The sequence below is a fragment of the Amblyomma americanum genome, chromosome 1 (genome assembly GCF_052857255.1).
Source record: "Amblyomma americanum isolate KBUSLIRL-KWMA chromosome 1, ASM5285725v1, whole genome shotgun sequence".
Classification (NCBI taxonomy): domain Eukaryota; kingdom Metazoa; phylum Arthropoda; class Arachnida; order Ixodida; family Ixodidae; genus Amblyomma; species Amblyomma americanum.
In genome coordinates, this window is record NC_135497.1 from 556,601,024 (window position 1) to 556,626,107 (window position 25,084).

Here is a 25,084-nt window from a genome sequence, read left to right on the forward strand (position 1 = left end):
ACTCCCTTGTATAATCACATAACACCAACAACAGCAACAACAACAACAAGATAAATCCCAGAGATACATTAACGCAACAACCACAAGATACATGCCAGAGATACCTAAAGCTGTTCAGTTGGCTCTACTCATGAAGTCCGCTCCAACGTTATCTCTGCCTTTAATATATTCAACCTGAAATGAGTATTCTTGCAAGGCCAAACTCCATCTCATAACTTTACTATTGTTCATTTTGGCCTTGGTTAAATATTCAAGCGGCTGATGATCTGCCTGAATCCTGAAATGTCTCCCATACAGATAAATGTGGAATTTCTTTACCGCCCACACCACCGCCAAACATTCCTTTTCAACGGTGGAGTAGTTGCGTTCACTAGCCGATAATCTCTTGCTTGCAAAAAATACCAGATGTAGCACGCGATTCTCTTCTTGCAAGAGTACGGCTCCTAAAGCTCGGTCTGATGCATCAGTGCGAAGCACAAACTCTTTATCCATATTTGGAGCAAGCAGAACGGGCGGTCTTGCCATATGCCCTTTTAACATCACGAATGCGTTTTCACGTTCAGCAGTCCAATTCAGCTTATTGCTTGCCCCCTTCTTAGTGAGTTCGACAAGCGGGTCGGCTATGTGGGCATAACCGGGAATAAAGTCCCTGTAGTATCCCGTTATGCCCAGGAACGACTGTACCTCTTTCTTGGTCGTCGGTGTCTCGGCCTGCTGTATTTTGTCCAAGATGTCGTCTTTCGTCGCGATACGGCCCATCCCCAGCTTGTGTACGAGAAAACAAATGGCTTCAAAGCCCACCTCACATTTTGCCGGCTTTATGGTCAACCTGGCTTGCTGAATTCTATCAAATAGTTTTTTCAGCGTAGTTACATGCTCTTCCCACATATCTGTTGCCACCAGGATGTCATCAATATAGTGTTCTACATTTTGGAGCCCATCCAAAACCTTCCTCATCAGCTTCGTGAATATTGCAGACGCTGTCTTCAAACCAAAAGGCATGAATTTAAACTGGAATAAACCCGCCGAGCACGAAAAGGCAGTCTTCTCTTTAGAAGAATCTTCCATTGGTATTTGCCAATACCCTTTAGCTAAGTCGAATTTAGAAAAAAATCTTTTGTGAGCCACCTTAGCGAACACCCCGTCCGCTCTTGGTATGGGTTCTGCATCAGGTACTATGATGTCATTTAGCCGACGAAAATCTACACACAGTCGATTAGTACCATCCGGTTTTTTGACAACCACGAGAGGCTGATCACGACCTCTCAATCACACCAAGCTCCAACATATCCCGCACCTCCTTTTCTATTGATTTTTGAACTGCTAAAGGTAGTGGGCATTGCTTCACGCTGATTGGTCTATCTATAGAAAGATCTAGTCTGCAACATATGATATCCGTTTTGCCCGGCACATCTGAAAACACACCTTCTTTGCTTTGGAGTAGGGCCTTTATCTGTGAGCTTCGGGCTTCATTCAAATTGGGGTTTATTAGCACCTTATCCCAACCCACCGTTTTCTTCCCACTGCATGTGGGCATCTCGACAACATCATCTGTCTCCTCGGCTACTACCGAGCATACTACCTTGGGGGCGCACTGTATGGGAACTCTTTCTTCATACTTTTTCAACATGTTTGCATGGAAAACCTTCTTGGTGTTATTTATCAATAACTCATAATCCATGTCGTTTTTCTTCTGCGTCACAAGGTAAGGGCCCTTCCACTGCATCAGTAACTTATTATGATCCGTGGGTAGCAGGATGAGAACCTTGTCGCCCAGACTCAATCTCCTGTGAGTGGCTTCTCTTGTCATAGTAGCCCTTATAGCGTTCGCGCGCCCTTTCCAGGCCTTGATGGGCAAGCCTGCATGTTTCTTCCAACTTGTCCCGCGACTCAAGAACGTATGTGTACGTTGTCTTGAGATATGATGCAATCTCCTTATTAGCCCACAGCTCCTTGAGTATTGTAAGTGGACCTCTAACGGTTCTCCTATACAACATCTCAAAGGGCGAGAAACCAAGACTCGTTTGTGGTACTTCGCGGTAAGCGAACAAAAGAGCTGGGAGATATCTATCCCAATCAGTAGGTCTCTCCTGGCACATTTTCTTGATCATATTTTTGAGGGTGCCACTGAACCGCTCTACAAGCCCATTACACATGGGATGGTAAGGCGTCGTCAGTAACTGTCTTACTGACAAAAGGCGGTTAACCTCCTTCATTAGTTCCGATGTGAAGTTCGAGCCCCGGTCACTCAAAATTTCCCTCGGGAACCCATAGCGCGAAAACATTTCCACAAGACCCTCCGCCACTTGGATACTGTCAACAGTTCTCAGTGGAATAGCGTCAGGATAACGAGTGGCCACGTCAACTAGAGTAAGCACATATCTATTGCCTTTGGCGGATACTGGAGAGATTGGCCCCACAATGTCAATAGCCACGCGCTGAAACGGTAGGTCGATGGCTGGTATCTTTCCCAGAGGTACGGGACCAACTCTTCCTCTCGGAACTGTGCGCTGGCACACATCACATGAGCGAACGAAGCGCTTAACGTCACTCTGAACACCCGGCCAAAAGAACTCCTCGGTGACCCTAGACACCGTTTTTTGAACACCCTGGTGTCCGGCCATAATGGCGTCATGTCCTAAGCGTAGCACGGTCTCTCGCATATCTCTTGGTAACACCAGCTGTTGGACACGCCTTCCTGAACTAAATATGCATTCCCTGTGCAGAAGACCATTTACCAATTGATATTCGAAGGACGTGCGACTCTTCTTTCTTTTCACTTTTTCGCCGACTCTTCCGAAGCAGGTCTTCAGGCTAAGGTCTTCTTTTTGCCTAATTGCAATTTCTCCCGGTGTTACGCTCAAGCACATCACACTAGGAGTAGAGAGCGGACGCTGCATTGCTCGGGCTGTCGCTTGAGCTCTTGTCTCCACTGCCAACGAGAAACTGACTGCACCCGTCTGAGCTGTCGCAGGCCTTTGGATGTTCTTCAATGTCGAGCATCCTCCACTCGGGATCGGGGTCTTCGACACCTCTTGCACCCGTAATGTTCCCCAAGATGAGATCGTAGATGGGTTGGTCTACGCATTTTGCCACTACCTGCCCAGTATAATATGGCGTGGACACTAAAATCTTGGCTTCAGGAAGGTACCTTACTGTGCTGTCTACCAGAGTGACGGCCGACGCTTCCCCTGTAAGATCCTCGTCCTTCACCAGGCTTCTACGAACCAAGACTGTGTTGGCTTCGCTGTCTCTAAACGCCAATATAGGACGGTCTCCTATTTGCCCAACCACCACTGGCATTGCTGCTTTCGACTTGGGTGTTCCACTCACTGCCTCATTTTCCAGCGGCGTTTGCTCTCCTTTCAGCTGTGGAACTTCGGGTGGCGTGACAAGTTCTACCCTTGAGTCGACAACGCATGCAGCTCGGTCCTGAGTTCTGTATCGGCACTCATCCAGAGTATGATCCCTCCTCTTACAACCTTGACACACAACCTGTGTTTTCAGGGCAGCGCTACTAGTCCGACAGTCAGCTGCACGGTGTCCCACCTTGCCGCAGAGAAAACACCTTACTGGCGCCTTAGATGCACCGCCATATGATCTTGGTTTTGCCGCATCTGTCTCTAAGGTCTTTTGGGTTTCCTCCTTTGCCTTACTCAAGTTTTTTAACCCTTGAGCCTCGAGGAATTGGTCAGCAGTGTCGGCGAACTCTTCCAACGAACACAACTTTCTTTCCTTCAGGAATAGCGCCAGCTTTGAGCTGCAACACGCTAAAAATTGCTCTGTGACCAGCTTGTCACGCACACCTTCAAAACTCTTTTCTGTGTTTGACATATCAAGCCACCTATCAAAATAGCTGGTCAGCCTGCAGGAAAACTGCTTAGCGGTTTCCAAATCCTCGGGTTTCGCGGTGCGAAATCTCTCACGAAAACCCTCTGCCGTAAGCCTGAATCTTTGGAGGAGTGCCTTTTTGACTTTCTCGTAGTCCATGGAATCAGCCGCAGGCATCCTTCCAAACACATTCAGCGCCTCTCCGACTAAACACAGTCTTAATGCCGTGGCCCATTCATTGCGCTCCCAGCCTTGCCCCAAAGCTATCCGCTCGAATCGTTGCAGATATGCGTCCAGATCATCTCTCTTGCCATAGAAAAGAGCCATCAGCTTTCTTGGACAAACTCTGGCCGGTCTGGAGATTCTGTACCTGCTAAGGAACGCTGATCATTGTCCGTGATCTCCTCATATCCTCCCGCGACATGCGCCCGTTTCCACAAAATAAACTCCTTCTCCCGTTCTATCCTTTTTTTATCCTGTTCTTCTGCCTCGTGAGCTCTTTTCTCTGCCTCACGAGCTCTTCTCTCTGCCTCGCGAGCTCTTTTCACCTCGCGCTCTTCTGCTTCACGAGCTTCTGCGCGTGCTTGCGCCCTTTCCTCTCTCTGCCTCTTTCCCTCCTCCTCATAGAGATGCATCGCTTCTTCCTTGCTTAACCCTAGCTTGAGCGCCAGCTCTAACGTTTTTGCCAAATCCATACTTTCTGCCGTCGAGAGATCGGAAAAATCCGAAATAAAGCAAAAAAGAAAAAGGAAATGTATCCTGGCACAGGCTCGCCACTTATCTCTGTCACGGATCTCTCCGGAGAACACTCCGACTGAAAGAATGGACTAGGCGACGGGTGTACCCACACAAACGCACATTTAATACACCCTACGTGGCACACACATTAGAATACAACTAACAAAACTAACACAAAACACAGACTATAAATACACACGACCCGGGCACACTGCTACTAGAATCTACTACTAGTGTTCTACTATTAGCGGACGGCGTTCGTGCTCACGGTTCGTTCGGTGTGGCTGCGGCGTTGTATGGATCCAGTAGGCGGCGTCGAAGCGGCGTTCGCCGCGCTTGGGCTGGCGTCGCTGGCGGTGTTCGACGTGCTCGGGCTGGCGTCGCTGGCTGCGTCGTATAAGCTCCAGGTCCAAGCGCCCGGGAAGGTGATGCCGGTGTTGTTGGCGTGGGTGGCAACAGCGCAGGAGACACCCCTGGCCGTAGCAGGTGGTAGCGTCCTCCGTTGACTCCCCGGAACGGGCTCAGGCACGGCAGGAAGTCCACGATGCGATGTCGTAGAACGCGAGCTCACCGGAGCAGTAGCCGGCGTCGCTCTCTTCCAGCCAAAGTGTCCCTGACCCGCCGGAGCATCCGCTTCTCTGCTGTGCCCCCCCCTGTGCCTCGCTCTCGCTCGCCCTTTTATAGCCTTGGTGTTAGTCCACGTAAGCCTTGTCGTCGTCGTCTTCTCTTCTCCACCAATCATCTCTCTCCACGTCACCGTATGCTTCTCCACCAATCATCTCTCTCCACCTCAACGAATGCTTCTTCCTCTTCTTTATTCTTCACACTTTTTTCCTTTAAAATTTAATTTAGGCTCCTTAATACCGTATTTATTCGAATCTAGGCCGATAGTTTTTTCAAAAAAACGAGATGTAGAACTCTTATGTCGGCTTAGATTCGAGGATTTCGTTTCGAGGTTTCGTATTCGTAAAATACGAATAAATGTAGCACGCAGGTGGCGCCCCCACAAAACGCCAACGAAAGACAGCACTGTAGCCGTTGCTATCCGTAGCCGTTGCTATCCGTAGCCGATACTGATCAAAGCACACATGAGCACTGGCTGTCATTTTGGCCTTGTTCTGTTCTCGTGCGGTGGCGTGAGCACATTCGCAGCAGTGAAGTTTTCGTGCGTAGTTTTTATCACCAACACCATGGCACCAAACAGGCGGTGCCATTATAGTGCCGCCTTCAAGCGGAAAGTTATAGTCGCTGCAGAGCAGTCGTCAAATCTTCAAGCCGGGCGGGACTTCGGCGTGGATGAGAAGAATGTTCGCCATTGGAGGGGGCAGCGTAACGAAATTTTTGCTTGCGCGGCAACGAGAACGGCTTTCACGGGCCCCAAGAAAGGCCGCCATCCAGAAGTGGAGGTAGCTCTGGCTGAGTTTGTGGAGACGCAGAGGTCAGCGGCACTTCCAGTGACCACGGAAGTGCTGCAAGCCAAAGCAAGAGAGCTGGCGAGAGAGCGAGGCGTCCCCCGGGAACTGTTCAAAGCCAGCCGGGGCTGGTTGCAGAAGTTCATGAAGCGCTTTGGCTTCAGCCTCCGACGCCGCACGTCCATTTGTCAAAAGCTGCCGGGCGACTTCGAAGAGAAGCTGATCTCATTTCAGCGATTCGTAATAAGGAAGAGGATGGAGCACGGCTACGCCGTAGGACAAATGGGAAACGCTGACCAGACGCCGGTATGGTTTGACATGCCAGTGGCGTGCACCGTGAACGAAAAAGGTGCCAAGGAAGTGAAAGTGCACTCGGCCGGATACGAAAAGCAGCGCATGACTGTAATGCTGGCCTGCACGGCGGATGGCCACAAGCTGCCGGCGTATATAATTTTTAAGAGGAAGACTCTACCAGCTCGGGAAGTGTTTCCAAGAAATGTGATCGTCCGCGCCAACGAAAATGGAGGGATGGCGAGCGATATGGTTGAGCAGTGGATCAGAATGGTTTGGCAGCGGCATCCAGGGGCCCTCTTGGCCAAACGTTCCCTCCTCGTCCTGGACTCTTACCGTGGACACCTCACTGACGGCGTAAAAGCTGCGCTTTCCGAAGCCGGTACCGACGTCGCCATCATACCCGGCGTCATGACAGGCCAGCTGCAGCCTCTTGATGTGTGCCTCAATAAGCCTTTCAAGGATCGGCTGCGCAAGTACTACGTGGACTGGCTTAGTGAAGAGCGGCGCGAGCTTACACCAACAGGCCGAATAAAGCGCGCCTCACTGGGAGTTGTAGCCACTTGGATAGCTGCAGCCTGGGATGACATCCCAGAAAGCTTGGTTGCACGCTCATTCCGCAAGTGCTGCATCTCTAATGCACTTGATGGCAGTGAAGATAGTGCACTGTTCGAGGAGGCCAGCGATAAAGAAGTCAGCGATGATGATGACGAATGAGCGGGGGCTGATCCCGGGCTGGCGTTGCATATGTCTCCTAGCCCAATGCCGCCTCTCCTCCTCCTCTTCTCTCAAAGCTCCTTTGGCAGCTTTTTTTTTTTCAACGGTCCCTCTCGGGGCCATCAATCACGCTTCGGCAGAGCATGCAGGCACGATGCTTCCCGCTGTGTCTCACTCGAGTTCCTCTCTCTACACCAAGTCGCCTATGCGCAGACACATGGTGCAGTCGTTTCGCGCCACGCACTTTCACGTGCGCGGTGACGTAAGAACAGTCGTGTCGCGTCATAAAAATAATTGTGATAATGAGGTATAAACAGTGTTGTTTTTTCGGCTGGCCTACAATCGAGGTAAGTTATTTTTTTTTCTGTGGCCTTCAACTTTCAGGTCTCGGCTTAGAATCGTGGCCGGCCTAGATTCGAGTAAATACGGTATATGTGACACCAGCCCATAGCTTCAAGAGCCACAACAGTCGCCCGCGCACCTGCAGGCGGTGTGAAATGAAGACGGCCACGGGTACTGGTCGATGCAGGCAGTGAAGCATTCGAATCACGCTGTATTTTGTAAAAAGGTTCTACCAGCTGAAAAGAATGCTTCTTCGACTAACGCATGCACACAGAGCTTCTGGCATGCATGCCACCAGGCAGCAGTCACTTTCATGCCACAAGTTTTACTCTAGGCAACTTTAGACTTTAATCAACCAAACAATTAGACAGGTTTTCGTAAAGGATATTCCACCATAGACCATATTCACACTATCAATCAGGTGATAAGAAATGCGCAGAATATAACCAATCCCTATATTAAAAAAAAAAAAGGCTCCTTCTGGAATCCTGGCACATCCAAACCACCCCGAACAACATTAAATCCACAAAAGGAAACCTGCCCCCAGTATATGCCCAGGGACTTCACTCTTCAACGCAAAGAAAAAAGTCACCATTGACCGCCTCCCCACAGTGCGACAACCTGAGTAACAACCTTAACCCCCCCCCCCCCCCCCCCCCCCCCTCCTCCTTACTCCCCCTCCCCCATTCCTTTTGCAACACAGATTTCGTTGCTTTGACCCCTTCCTCCCCTCCATAGCTAAAAGACGCTAGCTACTGCCCTCAGTCACCCCTGATGAAGGAGCCGAGTCGGCTTCGAAACGTTGGGTGATGTTTTTGGTTGGAGATGTGCAGTTTATTATAACACTCCATTTGAATTCAAACAACCCTACTTAAAAGCAACATCTTCACAATGATGCAATCAGAATTAAGAGCAGCAGTTGGAGGCCCCACATATAGGACTCACACCCCAAAGATACGTCGGCACCGCATGCAAGTCGGCTCCCCCAATTTCTGATGGCCGTTTTTGCAGAAAGTTTACAAGCTCACTGAGTGTGGAAAAGCTTCAACGCACTTTCCCTTTCCTTCATGTAATGACACTGGCATCGTAATGGCAATCTTTATGCCAATTTGTTCTGCTTTATTGGGTGCGCCACTAGTGGCAGCTTCTGGCTCCATATCAAACTTGCGCCTAAGCTTCATGACCAGTACATGTATTGAAGGACTCTGGTATCGCTAAGCACAGCTTACATGTTGCAAACTGTACAAAAAGCAAACAAGAGACATTGAACATCAAATCCTGATTACAAAGATACAAAGCAGTGCTTCTCCTCCAGCTTTTATTGCATTTTCTGTCAATATAAAAGAAGAGAAAACCGAACCCACCCAAGGAACTATAAAGCACGGGCCTGCGCTTTCTAGTTCCTTGGGTGGATTCCGCTTTGTTGCAGTACAGTTGTAAGTTTGCGACTGTCTGTGTTTTCTCTCTCCTTTGTCCCATCTGCGGTGCACAAATGTTTTCCTTGCAATGACAAGTTTTACTATGGTTTCTCCCACCCTCAACACACCAGCACAGATGCCTCAAGGTAATGGCAATCCACCAAGAGAACACTAAATGTCACAAATCAGAGGAAAATTTCTCCTCAAGTAGAGCCAAGTGGGCTTACCTTCACAACTTGGATGTACAAGTCTCGACAGCTCCGCCTACTTTTACTCTGCAGCTTTGGCAACAGGTTGTCTTCAATCCACTTCATCTGGCGGTGAAATGTTGCCGTTGCCACAAACTCCTCTCCTGTCACCTGCACACATGGTTGGCAGAGATGCCATACCAACCAAGCAAGAAAGTATCCATTTAACTTGAGCAAAGTGGAGCCTACCTGCCAGTCCATTTAACAATGCAATGCAATAAGTGCAGCTACACTTGTCAGTGTTCTCAGTGAAGAGAAGCTCAGATTTCATGGCAAAAGTTGAAAGCACTAATTAACTTGTAGAAGATATCTCCGGTTCAAGCACACAAATCAGAAGGCTAGCACGAATACACTAAAATATCGCCAATATGTTCCCATTTCATATGTTCAAAATCGTGGGAAATAAAAATGTCCCACAGAGTTATACTATTTTCGTTCCAGTTAATCGTTCCCAAATAACACGATATCCTGGCCACTACACTAAAAACCCAATGTAACGAAACCTGATTTTACGAAGTTCCCGATATAACGAATAAATTTTGATTCCTTGGGAAGTGCCCATGTGGTGCAATTTGCTCAATAAGCTGATATAACGACACAAACAACCAGTAAACCCGATTTAACGAAGTTCTTCCAAGAATAAATGAGCAAAAATAGGCAATTTATCACTTTTATCCATGATGTCTCACGGCTTGTTGGCAGCGCACCAGCAAGAACATCTAGGCACCAAACTCACAGCCCTGGCTTTATTAATGTGAAAGCATTATATGCTTATGTCAGCAAGAAGTGTCCGCAAATTTTGTCCACACGATCATGTCGTTCTGTGGAGATAAATGTGCACACGTTTGATTGTCTTAGGTAGTGTGTGAGTAAATCTTGGATTGGAAAAAGTTTGGTTGAGAATTGGAATTAGTTAATTAAACTGAATTAATGAAAGTAAATGCTGTGTTTGAAGCAAGTTTTGTGGGACTCATTTGATGAAAAACAATGTAAATGTGTGAGAAGGCTTGCTCTGTAGGTAAAAAAAAAATTAAAAAAGAAAAACTGCAAAATAGAAGAATTAAAAAAAAAACAAAATTTCAAAATAAAGAAATGAAAAGTGGAAGGAGAAAGAGGAAAGGCATTCATATTTCTGCCCCTAAGCATAATTAAGTGCAATCCTGTAATTTTTTATTTTTTTGACCGAGCTAGCACCTGCCCTGCTGCACGGGGCAAAGGACTAGACAGTCCGCGGTGCTTCCCACCGCCGAACCTGTTTTACCAGATGGCGCTTTTACGCACAAGCGATTAATGCTGCTTTCATGGACTTCTCATACGCGCAGGCATGGGTTGCCAGCAAATGCAATGTCACAGTAGCTTTTAAGTGCTGCTGCGTTATAATTTTAGATTTCAAAGGTTGGAAAAATTCCTTCCTCGATTTTACGATTTTCCCCATTTAACGAACTAATTCGTGGTTGCCCTTCACTTCGATAAATCGGGTTTTAACTGTATGTTCAAAATTTAGACACATTCTGGTCTTATAATGCATTCAGCGACAAACTGCGCGTGTGCAAACACGTGAGTGGGCCAAACCTGCGAGCATGTGACATGGGAGAGATGGAATGCAGCAGCAGTGACCTGCCATAGTGGCTTCTCTGCAGTGCTTGGTTTGGTTTGGTTTATATGGGTTGAACGTCCTAGAACGATTCAGGCTATGAGAGACGCTATAGGAAATTTCGACCATCTGGGGTTCTTTAACGTGCACTGACATCACACAGTGCACGGGCCTCTAGAATTTTGCCTTCATCGAAATTCCACCGCCGCGGCCGGGATCGAACCAGCGTCTTTCGGGCCAGCAGCCGAACGCCATAACCACTCAGCCACCCCGGAGGCGCTTCTCTGCAGTGCCTTGGTGCAAAAGGGTGAAGCATACAAAAAAAAAAAGGCAGTGTGTTTACATAAGAATGAGTCATTCCCGCTAAGATAGGACATGAAGAGGACAAATGCTGCAGCTTCTTCAGAGTCCCTTAGGAGAGGAGGCAAAGAATCTGAGAAAGACACGGATGCGGTTACATAAGAGCGGCCCAGGTCTGGGAAACAGACATTCAGCCGCTGGCAGCTTCCCCGCAGTGCATCTGTGTTAGAGGGCGACGCATCCATAAACAGACCGCTAATTTTGTTATTGCCGTAAACATATCAGACATGTTGCGAAGCAGCTCAGACCTTGTGCCTAGGAATCCTAATCAAGACTTTTATGAAGTGAAAATGTCAGTGTATGCCTTTGTACCTTATAAACAACTACATTTTTAAAGTGAAAGCTTTACTAGCCTTGTCGAGCCAAGGTCATCGACATGGTACATTCAACCTTGAAGTGGAGGAGTGGAGGTGCGTCAGCCATATGACGTACCGCATGACATACCGCATGACACGCCGCTGCGTCGACCGCTGTCTCACCAGCTGTGTCCACGTGACTCGCCGTTCGTTTGAAAGGGAGACGGTTGCGCTCTCGCGTGCATACAGACTGCTGACTCGTAGTTTCTCGTTATGGATGAAGCGAGTCAGCCTGGACGTCTACACCATCGGGACGGTCTCGTAGAAGAGTGTGAACATCCAGCTGATGTAGCCAATCATGCTAAGCATTTAGCAAGAGGTAAGGAAGTTAAACGTGCCACGCTAGCTAGAGAGACCAACGAAGAACAGGAGCATCGACTAGCTCAACGGCATTTGAAGGATGCCGAAAGGCAGCAGCTAAGAGCTTTGGAGGCAGCCGCTGCTGCTTCTGCCTCTGCCACGACTTGGGCTCGGCGACGGATGAAGAGGCTGAGTCTAACCTGGCTTAGCAACAAAGCCTACGCTTGCATAACCGGGCTTAGCCGAGCTAAGCCGCAGCCTTTATTTTTGCATTTTTTTTATGTGTCGAGGTTTTACCGTATTTGATAATTTCGAATATTCGGTCACATAGTAAAGCATTTGATATCCGAGTGCTTCATATTCGAAATCTCTAATACCCCTGTCACACGGGCACTTTCGATCCTCATTGAGTCAATGCTCATCGAACTCAATGCAGATCGACGGTTGTCACACGGCCACTTTCAAGCGCAATCGAGCTCGATCCTGCTTGACTCGATGCCGATTCCTCAAGAGTGCTTGAGGTTCCAAGCCCAATCGAGAACACTCTCGTTCTCATGAACCTATAAAAATAAACACTACTTAACAAAACCAAACCACAATTGTTGTTGTTGTAATTGATTAAAATGTAATACAGAACATTTTTCAGGTACTATGCCTGCTTATATGCAAACATTTGAAAATAATCTCCACACCCCGCTCCAAGCTTCGCCGTCACTGTAAACAAAGATGGAGTCCTCCTGCTCGTCGGCGCGGAAACTATGGAGCGACCGCAAGACAGCCACTCTCATCGACTGCTGGCAGGACCGCCTAAATAATTTGCGGCGCCAGAAGAGAAACGCCGCAGTCTATGCAGAAATCGCGGAGGCGTTGCGGGCCCTTGGGTTGCATCGCACAGCAACAGAGGTGCGCCACAAAAACCTGGCGCAGATACGCAATGTACCGATTTGGCTACGGATTTGGCTGCCGCTGCCCCCGACTGCACAGTGTTGCCGGACATCGCCATGTTATGGCTGTCGGCGGAACATTTGGCGCCACCTAACACACATGAGGGAAACTTCTCAATGAGCATTGAAAATGCCCGTGTAGCACCGGATGTTTCGAGCGTGCTCGAGAATATCGATGCAGATCGAGCTCAATGAGGATCGAAAGTGCACGTGTGACAGGGGTATAAGTGTCACAGTCGCATACAACTCAAGAAGCGGATTTTCCCAGTCAATGATGTCTGCAGATTCTCATGAACCTGCTAGCATGATAATGCAAGGAGCAGCGTGACAATGCAGGGAGGGCACTATCCCCAATCATGGAGGCAGGGGACTGTCCCCCTGCACTGTCACATTAGCAGGCTCATGAGAATCAGCCGACGCCACCAGCTGGAAGGGGGTTGTAAGGTTTCTGGCGACAGCCCGTCTGGTTCAGCTGCGTAGTCGGCCCGGGGCGCCTGCAGCCGGGGTCACTGCACGGCGATAGGCATCTTGGTTCCTACGGCTGGTCCCCGCTTGGTTTACTGGATTCGAGATGGAGGATTCTGCTGCCGTTTGTAAACAACATTGTTCCCGGAAGATCAATCCGTGCGGTACGGAGGCAGTTAGCGACCGCCAAAACTGAGTAGGGGTGGCTCACCCCTTCAACTGCGCCTGCTCGCCGGCGCCTCGCCCATTCGGACTTCCCGGAAGACGTGTTTGGCTTGACAGCGTAAGAACTGTCGTTCGGAGGCGAAGACAACGCTCTCTCTGGTGGGGGAGATGGTCCAGCGGCACCCTCTCTCTCCGGCGAGACATGTGACGGGGGCGTGTCCCTATGTGAAGTAGTGTGTGTGTGTGTACGACAACGTAAGTTAGGCCACGCCCAACCTGGCGAAGACCTCCTCGAACCTGGGGAATCCTAGGGACTGGACCCTTTTAAAACCGGACTACGAGTGCCATGAGGAAGGAATCCTCGATCATCCTCAGATCTTCTCAGATCCTCCGACCTTCCCCCATCACCCTCCAATGGGTTCCAAAATCTTTTAAATAATGTAAAATAAACCCCCTGTACAGTTTCCTTCATAACCAAGTCCGACAAAGTCATTCGGAGAAGGGACTTGCGGCGCTGAAAGAGTCCGCTCACTCAAGGACCCCTCATCCCCAACAACTGGTTGGCAGCGGCTGCGATGGACCGTGCGACATTGTGCTTTCTCAACCGGTAAGCGTTTCGGCATTTTGCTATAGGATTCGCCAGGCTTCAGATTTTGACAGAATAATCTAGAATCACTGGGAAGTGTATGTCAATTGAGAAAGAGTAATCTCACGGCATTTTGCAGATAGCATTGCCAAAGCGGAGAAAGCGTTGTCATGGACCTTATGAAACTGTCAAAGTCGGACTTGCTGTTGTTATGCGAGGAAATGTCAATAGAAGTACACGGAAAAATTACAAAATTTGATATATGCAAGACAATTGAAAAACACGTACATGACGATCAGCTGGTAGATACGTGGAATTTGGTACAGTGTCAAGGCGTTTATTTGAAGCACAGGTCGGTTGGTCTTGGTTGATCGGCGACACGACGGGCACACTCACAGGCGTCGTTCGAAAAAACCCAGCTGCACTTCGTCTGCTTCTTCGTTGTCCCGCTTGAACTCGTCCGCTTCTTCGCTGCGCTGCGCCTGTCGGTCCCATTACAATTACTCTCCCTCCGAAAAAGGAGCCATCCTGGCGACTTACGGAGAGGAGAGGATGGGCGGGTCATAGTAAGGCTTGAGGCGCTCAACGTGCACAGTTTCGCACCCCCGGCGACGGTGGTCCGAAGAGGGAACGAGCGGCTCAACGATATAAGTCACCGGAGAAGTTTGGTGGACAACCCGGTAAGGTCCATGAAAGCGAGACAGTAGTTTCGTGGCGAGGCCGGGAGTGGAGGAAGGCACCCAGAGCCAAACGAGGGCGCCAGATGGGTATGACGCTGGAGGGTCCGGGGAATCCCGACGGTGCTTCTGATCCCATTGTTGCTGTGTGGTGAAAGAACGGGCAAGTTGCCGGCATTCTTCGGCATACAGGTGAGCTTCGGAGAGTAAGGTGGTCTCGGAAGGGTCAGGGTGATAAGGAAGGATGGTGTCCATGGTGGATGTAGGCTCCCGGCCATATAAGAGGAAGAAAGGAGAAAACCCCGTTGTTGTCTGAGTAGCTGTGTTATACGCGTACGTGACGAACGGGAGCACTTGATCCCAGTTGGAGTGGGCGGTGTCAACGTACATGGCGAGCATGTCACTCAGAGTGCGGTTGAACTGCTCAGTCATGCCGTTGGTCTGGGGGTGATAGGCGCTGGTGTAGCGATGAACGATTTGGCATTGCTTGAGCAGGCCTCGACGGCGTCCGAGAGAAAAACACGGCCGCGGTCACTTAGAAGTTCTTTCGGGGCGCCGTGACGAAGAACAAGACTGTGTAGAATGAAGTGAGCGACAACATTTGCGGTAGCAGATTTGAGAGCCGACGTTTCGACGTAACGGGTGAGATGGTCAACGGCAACGATGATCCACCGATTATTAGCCGAAGTAGTTGAAAGCGGGCCATAAAGATCAATGCCGACGCGGTCAAAGGGACGGCCAGGGCAAGGTAACGGCTGCAAAAGAGCGGCGGCGGAGTGGGGAGGTTTCTTGCGACGTTGGCAGGCGGTGCATGACCGAATGTACTGACGTATGTAGCGGTACATACCTCGCCAGTAGAATCGCTGACGAAGGCGAGCATATGTTTTCAGTACACCGGCGTGGCCGCATTGTGGAACGGCGTGAAAAGAGGCACAGATTGTAGCACGGAGGTGTCGAGGGATGACCAACAGCCACTTCCGGCCGTCGGGGAGGTAATTACGGCAGTATAAGAGGCCATCACGAACGGCGAAGTGGTGGGCTTGGCGGCGAAGGGTCCGGGTCGAATGATGCGGCGAGGGAGTGTTCAGGAAGTTTAGCAGTGAGGTGATCCAAGGATCCTTCAGTTGTTCGGAGAGCATATCAGGGATGTTGAACGAAGAGAATTCGTAGGCACAGACGAGGGCAGAGGTTGACTCGCTCATGGGAGTGGTGAACGAGAAAGGGCGTCGGCGTCCGAGTGCTTGCGGCCGGAGCGATAAATGACGTGTATATCAAACTCCTGGAGACGTAAAGCCCAGCGGGCGAGTCGGCCAGAAGGATCTTTGAGGGAGGATAGCCAGCATAGGGCGTGGTGGTCTGTGACGACATAGAAGGGCCGGCCGTAAATGTAAGGGCGGAACTTGGCAATTGCCCAAATGATGGCGAGACGTTCTTTTTCTGTGACAGAATAGTTTGATTCCGCCTTGGTGAGGGCGCGGCTGGCGTAAGCGACGACGTATTCCGGATACCCAGGCTTTCGCTGGGCAAGAACTGCGCCCAAGCCCACACCGCTCGCGTCAGTGTGAACTTCTGTCGGACAGGCGGGATCAAAATGGTGAAGGATGGGGGGAGAGACCAGCAGGCGGCGTAAAGTGCTGAACGCGGTATCGCAGGCGGGGGACCAAGACGAAAGGTTCGGGCTGCCGGCAAGAAGCTGCGTTAAAGGGGCGATGATACTGGCGAAATTTCGGATGAAGCGGCGAAAATATGAACGTAAGCCTATAAAACTGCGAAGTTCTTTTAAGGTGGTTGGTTTGGGGAAGTCAGCGACGGCGCGAAGTTTGGCAGGGTCAGGAAGAACGCCGTCTTTGGAGATGACATGGCCTAATATTGTGAGCTGCGTTGCACCGAAGTAACATTTTTTCAAGTTTAGTTGGAGGCCGGCGTCAGTAAGGCTAGTGAGTACGCGCTGAAGGCGGTGCAGATGGGAAGGAAAATCTTTGGAAAAAACGACAATGTCATCTAGGTAACACAGACAAGTTTCCCATTTGAGGCCACTGAGAATAGTGTCCATCATCCTTTTGAATGTGGCTGGAGCATTGCAGAGGCCGAATGGCATCACATTGAACTCATACAAGCCGTCTGGGATGACGAAAGCGGTTTTCGGCCTGTCGTTCGCTGCCATCGGGACCTGCCAGTAGCCGGAGCGTAAGTCGAGGGATGAAAAATACTTCGCTCCCTGCAAGCAATCCAGTGCGTCGTCGATTCGGGGTAGAGGATAAACATCCTTGCGTGTGATCTTGTTGAGACGGCGGTAGTCCACACAGAACCTGATGGAGCCATCTTTTTTCGTCACCAAGACAACAGGAGAGGCCCAAGGGCTGTGAGAAGGCTGTATTATGCCGCGCCGAAGCATGTCGTCAACATTGTCACGGATGACGCGGCGCTCGCTCGGCTAGACTCGGTACGGTCGCTGACGCAAGGGAGCGTGGGTACCAGTGTCAATTGTGTGAGAGACGGCCAATGCGCGCCCCAAGGAGGGCTGGGAAAGGTCGAAAGAGTTGCGGAAGCGACAGAGAAGTTCCAAGATTTGGTCACGGTAAGCGGACGGAAGGTCGGGGGCGATGTTACGACGAAAGACGTCGATGGAAATCGGATCGGGCGCTGTCGCACAACAGGCTAAGGCAGCAACTGGGGAACAGGCACGGGTATCGGAGAACTCGGAAGCAAGAGCAGGGTCCAGTTCTTCAATAGAGCCGAGGCATTCGCCGCGAAGAACAAACGACGGGCATGAAAATGGGTTGGTGACATAGATGGCGCAGTGGCCATCGGAAATCGAGACAACGGCGAATGGAATGAGGAGGCGCTGATGGCGAGTGGCTGCTGCGGTAGGTGTGAAAAGAACAGGGCCGCTGAGGAAAGAGTCGGGGCGGAGCGGAACAAGGGCTGAAGAGGAGGGAGGTATGTCGGTGTCGGCAGCTACAAGAAGCTTAGCGGAGTGCACAGGTAGGTCACACAACGAAACATCACACAGGGGAGAAAGCTCAAGTTCCGCACGGGCACAATCAATCACCGCACGGTGGGTCGAGAGGAAATCGCAGCCGAGGATGACATCGTGAGAGCAGGCGGTCAGCACAACAAACTCGATGGTATAGGCGACGTCGTTGATAGAAACGCGGACCGTGCAGGCTGCGATGGGGTGGATGCGCTGAGAGGTGGCCGTACGTAGTGAAAAGTCAGACAGCGGCGTTGTCACCTTACGAAGTTTGCGGCGAAGAGCATCACTAATTACTGACACTGCAGCACCCGTGTCGACGAGCGCGAGAACGGGGACGCCTTCAACAGACACCTCAATCACGTTAGCAGGAGAACACGGAGGACTTAAAAAGTTGGCAAAACACGCAGTTCTTGCCTCGTGAACTGCGGCAGTCAGTTTTCCTCTGGGAGAGGGTCCGGGCGGCGGAGCATCGGAGAAATGGAATGTCGACGAGGGGAAGGCGAGCGGCGAGTAGGGGACTGGGAGCGATGTGTAGAGGAGGCAGAAGAGACATTAGGCAAGGGCGGCCCAGAATCGTAGCGGAAATTGCGCATGAAATCGCCAGAACGAGGAGATCGCTGACGGCAAAAGCGTGCGACATGGCCCGGAAGACCGCAGGAATAGCATATTGGTCGATTGTCCTCGGTACGCCAGGGGTTCGTAGGGTTTCGGCGGGGTCGACGAACCGGGACCTGCGGCGGGGGTATAGACGGCGGTGGAGCATAAAAGGCCGGGCTGCTAGGGTAGGCGGCAGAGGTGGGCGAGCGCCGTGTACCGGTGACTGCTTCAGCATAGGTGAGCGGCGCTGCCACAGGAGGAGGTGGGGGACTGGATGGCAGAACTGCAGCGACCTGCTCCTGAATAACACGACGGAGAGTGGGCGTGAGAGATGGCGCCAGGTCGTGCGGAGGGCAGACGGTGTCGGGAATGTGATGCAGCAGAGAAAGCTGGCGAGCGATCTCTTCGCGGATGAAGTCTTTAACCTGCTGCATGAACAGGGACTGCTCAGCAGACGAGCCACCAAGGGCCAAGCCAGCAAGACCCCCCGCAGGCGCGCCGGACTGCCGCGTAGATGCGCTTTGCTTGCGGAGTTCGTCGAAGCTTTGGCACAGCTGGATGACGGTAGCGACGGAGGTGGGGTTCTTCGCCAGCAGCATCTGGAAAGCGTCATCGGCTATGCCTTTAAGTATGTGGTTGACTTTATCCCCTTCGGACATGGAGGGGTTGACACGCTTGCACAGGTCAACGATGTCCTCGATGTAGCTTGTGAACGTCTCGGAAGGGAGCTGAGATCGAGCACGAAGACGTTGCTCGGCGCGAATCTTCCGGACGGCGGGGCGGCCGAAAACGTTGGCGAAGCTCGTTTTAAAGGACGACCAGGTGGGAAGATCGACCTCATGGTTGCGAAACCATAGGTTGGCAACGTCCGTTAGGTAGAAGAGGACGTTGCTAAGTTTCACGGAATCGTCCCACCGATTGTAAGTGCTGATGCGCTCATAGGAGGCCAGCCAATCGTCGACGTCTTGGTCATCGGTGCCACTAAATGGAGAAGGGTCACGCTGGCGCTGCACCCCGTGACAGAGTACGGTGGCAGGGATGGGCTGCGATGGTTCACTCGGACCTTCCGGCATGGTGGCGGAGACGAGGAGCGTTCCACTTCGAAGTTCCAGGATGAGGACCGGGACGGGAACCGAGGCACCTCCACCAAGTGTCAAGGCGTTTATTTGAAGCACAGGTCGGTTGGTCTTGGTTGATCGGCGACACGACGGGCACACTCACAGGCGTCGTTCGAAAAAACCAAGCTGCACTTCGTCTGCTTCTTCGTTGTCCCGCTTGAACTCGTCCGCTTCTTCGCTGCGCTGCGCCTGTCGGTCCCATTACAACAGGAAGAAAAAAGAAAAAGGGAAGCGGAATGAGAAAAAGAGAAAGAACGGCAAAAGTGGGAAGCTGAAAAATAAGAAAGAAATCTAAAGCGATTGCAGCTTGAAAGCGAAAATCGAAAAAAAGGCGACAGTACGAGAGCCGGGTCTCCTGAAAGAGCAAGCGATGTACAATCATATAGAATGAACAGATTCATGCAGCCCTATGAAAGTGGAAGGGACATAGGATTGTACCTGGGAAACTTTGAGAGAACTTGCGAAAGGGAGAACTTTGCTCGCAGTACATGGCCGCAACGGCTTCTGACACTCTTGTCATGTGAAGTAGCTGAAGTCATAGCGAGACTTAGCACACAAGACACAGCTGACTACAGAAAAGTCAAAGCCAGCCTGCTAAAAAGGTACCGGCTGTCAGCCGAAGCTTTCTGACAGCACTTCAGGAACACAATGAAAAACGATAGCGAGGGCTATCCGGATTTTGCGTATGGCCTAAAGACGAATCTGCTAGAGTGGCTAAAAGGAGCTGAGGTTTATGAAAGCCGAGACAAAATCATCAAGTGTTTTTGCCTTGAGCAATTTTACCGAAGCATTCTCCAAGTGGTGAAACTGTGGGTTCAAGACAGGAAAAAAGTCAACACAGTTGAAAGGGCCGCTGAGCTAGCAAAGGAGTACGTTTCGCGCAGAAGGTTGAGCACTGAAGAGGGTGCGTCACACGCTCGAAACGCGATGCGAGATAAAGGGCCTAGCAGAAAGACGCGAAGTGCTAGAAGTTCGGAGCAATCGGAGGCAACGAAGGTAGCGCCAGAAAAGCGTGAAGAACAGGCGAAGAGACAGGGAGCAGACAAAGCCGCGAAAAAAAGAGTTTGAGGCTAGTAGGCCATTTCGTTGCTACAACTGCAATGGTGTCGGGCACTTTGCAGCCAAGTGTACAAAGCAACGTTTGGTGTTCTCGTGCGTCGAGGATAACGCCGAGAATCTAGAGTTCCTTAAGCCATACCTGCACGAGCTGCACGTTAACGGGAAACCGTGCAGGGTGCTTCGTGATAGCGCCGCGACGATGGACGTTGTCCACCCGTCTTACGTGTCAGTGGACGATTTTACGGGAGAAGTCTCGTGGATAAAACAGGCAGTAGAAGAACACAGTGTATGCCTTCCCATAGGTAGAGTGATAATTTGTGGACCGTTTGGAGAGCTAATCACTGAGGCCGCAGTTTCGAATTCCATGCCACTTCAACATCCTTACCTCTTCTCGAATCGATCAGACCAATTGCTACGCGAGAGAGGCCAGAAACTCGGAAGCGGGGTGATACAAGCTTTGACAAGGTCGAAAACTCGTCAGCTCGCATCTCAACTAAGTCAGATTCCCGAACCTCAGGTAGCCAGAGACGCACCAGCCAGCATATCCTTGCATTCAAATGAGGAGGGAAGGGAACCAACGAGGAATGAAAGCCAGACAGCTGACCGAGCAGATGAGCGACCAGGGACTTCAACCAATAAGTCGGTAGAGGAGGAAGAAAACGCTGAAGGATCCGTTTTATCTCCAACATCGCGTAGTTTTGATCGCCTTCTGCAGGTGAACAGGGAGTCCCTAATAAAGAACAGAAGCACGATCCCACTTTGGAAAGACTGCACCTTACAGCTAAAGAGGGCATCGCGAGACGCAACATAACGATGCATGAGAAGGGAGGCTTACTATACCGACACTACCAGGACAAAAAAGGCAAAAATTTTGATCAGCTGGTCATGCCCGAATAATACAGAGCGGACATTCTGAGTCTCTGCCACGGAAATGGCTGGGCAGGACATCTGGGAATCAATAAAACAAAGGAGCGGCTATTAATGGAATATTATTGGCCGGGTTGTTTCAAAGATGCAGAACGCTACGTAAAATCATGCGATGCGTGCCAGCGCGTGGGCAAGCTGGGAGAGACAAGGAAGGCTCCACTGAAAATTGTTCCATTGATCTCGGAACCCTTCCGCCGGCTTGTAATAGACCCAGTAGGACCTTTGCCTAAAACGAAATCAGGCTATAAGTACTTGCTTACTATGCTATGTCCCGCCACAAAATTTCCCGAAGCAATTCCGTTGAAGGACTTGAGCTCCAGAGAAATAGTTGACGCCCTTTTGTCAGTGTTCGCGAGAATAGGATTTCCGGCCGAAATCCAAGCCGATCAGGCGACGATCTTTACAAGCGCCTTGACGACCACATTCCTAGAAAGATGCGGAATAAAACTGTTACACAGCTCGGTGTATCATCCGCAGTCCAACAGTGTAGAGAAATGGCATTCGGTGCTGAAGCGGGTGCTACGCGGTCTTTGTTATGAGCATAAAGCAGACTGGGAGGATTGTCTGCTGGCCACACTTTTCGCTTTGCGAACAGTCCCCCACGAAGCTATGGGGTTTACGCCAGCAGAACTCGTGTACGGAAGAGCCCTCTGCTCTCCCCTCCGAATGCTGAGAGAAATGTGGGAAGGGACAGGAGAGAACCAGACAGTGGTTGAGTACGTGCTTCAGCTACTGGACCGCCTTAACAACACGAGGGAATTAGTAAATCGAAATATGAAAGCTGCCCAGGAGGCCGCCAAGGTCTATTATGACAAAAACACTCGCCTTCGAGGTTTCACCGCGGGCGATCGCGTGATGATCCTCCGGCCATCGAGAAAAAATAAGCTGGAAGTTCACTGGGATGGTCCAGTAGAAGTGTTGCAAAAACTTTCGGAGACGAATTACGCGCTAAGGGTTCCAGGCAGGGGAAAGCAGGTGAAAATCTATCATTGCAATCTGATGAAGCCGTTTGTGGAACGCAGCGGGATCGTCAATCTGACTCTAAATGAACCAGAAGAGCTGGACAGCGAGAGTCAGGGTTGGAAGGGAGGTGCGGACGCTAGTGACAACGTGGAAAACATTCTGGCTCACTCCGTGAATGCAGATTTCCTAAGCGGGCTAGTCCCTTAACTGACGCCTTGCGAAAGGGAGCACCTACTAACGTAAGTTGGGATAACCAAAAAGAAAACGCCTTCAAAAGCCTGAAGGAAGCACTCGTGTCCCGACCCTTGCTCAGGACCCCTGACTATGGGAAAGAGTTCATAGTCCAGTGTGATGCCAGTGATAGAGGGCTGGGTGCTGTCTTAAGCCAAGTTGGCTACAACCATGCAGAACACCCAGTTCTGTACATCAGCCGCAAACTGACCAGTAGAGAGGAAACGTACAGCGCTTCCGAAAAAGAGTGCGCGTGTTTAGTTTGGGCAGTGCAGAAGTTGTCGTGTTACCTGTACGGAGCGAAGTTTGTATTTGAGACTGACCATTGTCCTTCAACGTGGCTGCGACAGATGTCCCCCAAAAATGGTCGCTTGCTCAGATGGAGCCTGGCTTTCCAACAGTACAATTTCTCGGTGCGTTATAAGAAGGGGAAACTGCACGGAAATGCTGATGGCTTGAGCAGAGTGATGTAAGCAGGAGAACTAAGAGGAATCTCCTCCTGTGGGTGTGTGTTTTTTTTTTAAACTTTGTTCCGAGTAATCCGGCTGTGGCAGTTTCAAAAGGGGATGTTTCGCGCTCAGTCGGCACAAAATTAACAAATCTAAACACCATTTTTTTTTAAAGTGTATTGTGGTCAATGGGAGAAGCCTGGTGATTCTTTGGCGAATTCCGAGCGCTTGCGGGTGGGGCAGTGCTTTGCTGTTTGGAACGTCCCACCTGCGCTTTCCTTTGTTGGTGATGCTTTGGGTTCTGCCTTGTAGGCGCTGATATTGCAATCCACGGGACCAACACAGACGCCATCTCATCTCTTCCTGCCCAGCGGTCGTCAACACTGGACATTCAAGATTTTTCGGGCCGCGGAGGAGCTGTAAGGTTTCTGGCGACAGCCCGTCTGGTTCAGCTGCGTAGTCGGCCCGGGACGCCTGCAGCCGGGGTCACTGCACAGCGATAGGCATCTTGGTTCCTACGGCCGGCCCTCGCTTAGTTAATTGGATTCGAGATGGAGGATTCTGCTGCCGTTTGTAAACAACATTGTTCCCGGAAGATCAACCGTGCGGTACGGAGGCAGTTAGCGACCGCCAAAACTGAGTAGGGGTGGCTCACCCCTTCAACTGCGCCTGCTCGCCGGCGCCTCGCCCATTCGGACTTCCCGGAAGACGTGTTTGGCTTGACAGCGTAAGAACTGTCGTTCGGAGGCGAAGACAACGCTCTCTCTGGTGGGGGAGATGGTCCAGCGGCACCCTCTCTCTCCGGCGAGACATGTGACGGGGGCGTGTCCCTATGTGAAGTAGTGTGTGTGTGTGTACGACAACGTAAGTTAGGCCACGCCCAACCTGGCGAAGACCTCCTCGAACCTGGGGAATCCTAGGGACTGGACCCTTTTAAAACCGGACTACGAGTGCCATGAGGAAGGAATCCTCGATCATCCTCAGATCTTCTCAGATCCTCCGACCTTCCCCCATCACCCTCCAATGGGTTCCAAAATCTTTTAAATAATGTAAAATAAACCCCCTGTACAGTTTCCTTCATAACCAAGTCCGACAACGTCATTCGGAGAAGGGACCTGCGGCGCTGAAAGAGTCAGCTCACTCAAGGACCCCTCATCCCCAACAAGGTCCTTTGACGGGGAAAAGCCGCTTCGTTCTTGAGTTGCACCAGATTCTAGTCTCAAGTGGATAATCTTTCCAGAATGCTCAGTTCATGTGGTTGCAGTCTGACGCACATCCTATGGGATGGTGCCAAGGTGCACGTGTAGCTTCCCCATGCAAACCCAATGCAGAAATGCCATCAAAGGCACTAAAATGATCTTGTAGTTTTGAATCCCAGCATGACGCATGCTGCACAGGTTACTGGAAGAGCCAGATAAGTTTGCTACTGTGATACACACTGTTTGTCCGAGAAAGTGACCACCACCGCAAACGTGGGTACATGGTGCACAGTTGGAATTTTCGTTACCAGAACCGACTCACACGTAGAACTCATGAATCATGGCGGGAATGGGCACCGGCAAGACACGCAATACCCACGACTTGGCCCAACTTATCAGACCCCACAAATTGGTCGGCTCTGCGTGTAGGGTTGACATTCGGATGGCCATTTTGGCAAAAGTTTGAAATAGCGGCAATGAGTGCGACAAAGCTTCAAGCACTCTTTTTCATGTAATTGCACTGTGCCAAAAGTACTAAATATACAGTGGAACCCCGTTCATACGTTTTTCACCGGACCACGAAAAAAAAACGTAACAGCAGGGAAAACGCAACAGTGAGGAAAGGTACGAATATTAATGAAAACAGTGCAGCTTTGCCTTGAAACAATTTATTTCGACATCAAGTGAGCTTAGGTCTTAAAAAAATCGAGAATGGTCGATTGCCGTTTTTTCCGCTCGCTGGAAAACACCATGCGTTTCTCGATGGCCTGGAAAGCCGCATTGCTCTCAGCGTCGCTTTGAGGTGCGACGTACCTGCGGAGGAGGTCCAGAGCCGCGACGGCTTCTCCAAAGCTCGGGTCCGCCAACTCCCCGGAATCATGCGGCTCGCGCTCCTCGTCGTCATCACAGTCTGAGGCTTCACTCGCGACCGAGTCTGCAACGATCTCGGCGATACTCTGACACTCGGACGTCACGACAGCAGCATCCACGGTGACGTAGTCGTCATACGTGACTCCCGTGGCACCCAGCGCATTCAAAGCTTCACTCAGCTCATGATCATGAGAGGCTGCTTCCGTCTCTTCAGCTTCCGTGGCAGTTTCCTCTCCGCCATCCATGCGAA

General features: G+C 50.7%; 1 protein-coding gene across 3 annotated transcripts in view; it reads right to left on the reverse strand.

The window, feature by feature from the left end:
• Window positions 1-25,084, reverse strand: part of LOC144116357 (condensin-2 complex subunit G2-like) — a 194,193-nt gene that overhangs the window by 23,742 nt on the left and 145,367 nt on the right. For all 3 annotated transcript variants that reach the window (XM_077651127.1, XM_077651126.1, XM_077651128.1), the window contains one exon: window positions 8,977-9,108. In XM_077651127.1, the coding sequence (XP_077507253.1) occupies window positions 8,977-9,108 (132 nt within the window). The remainder of the gene's footprint in view (window positions 1-8,976; window positions 9,109-25,084) is intronic.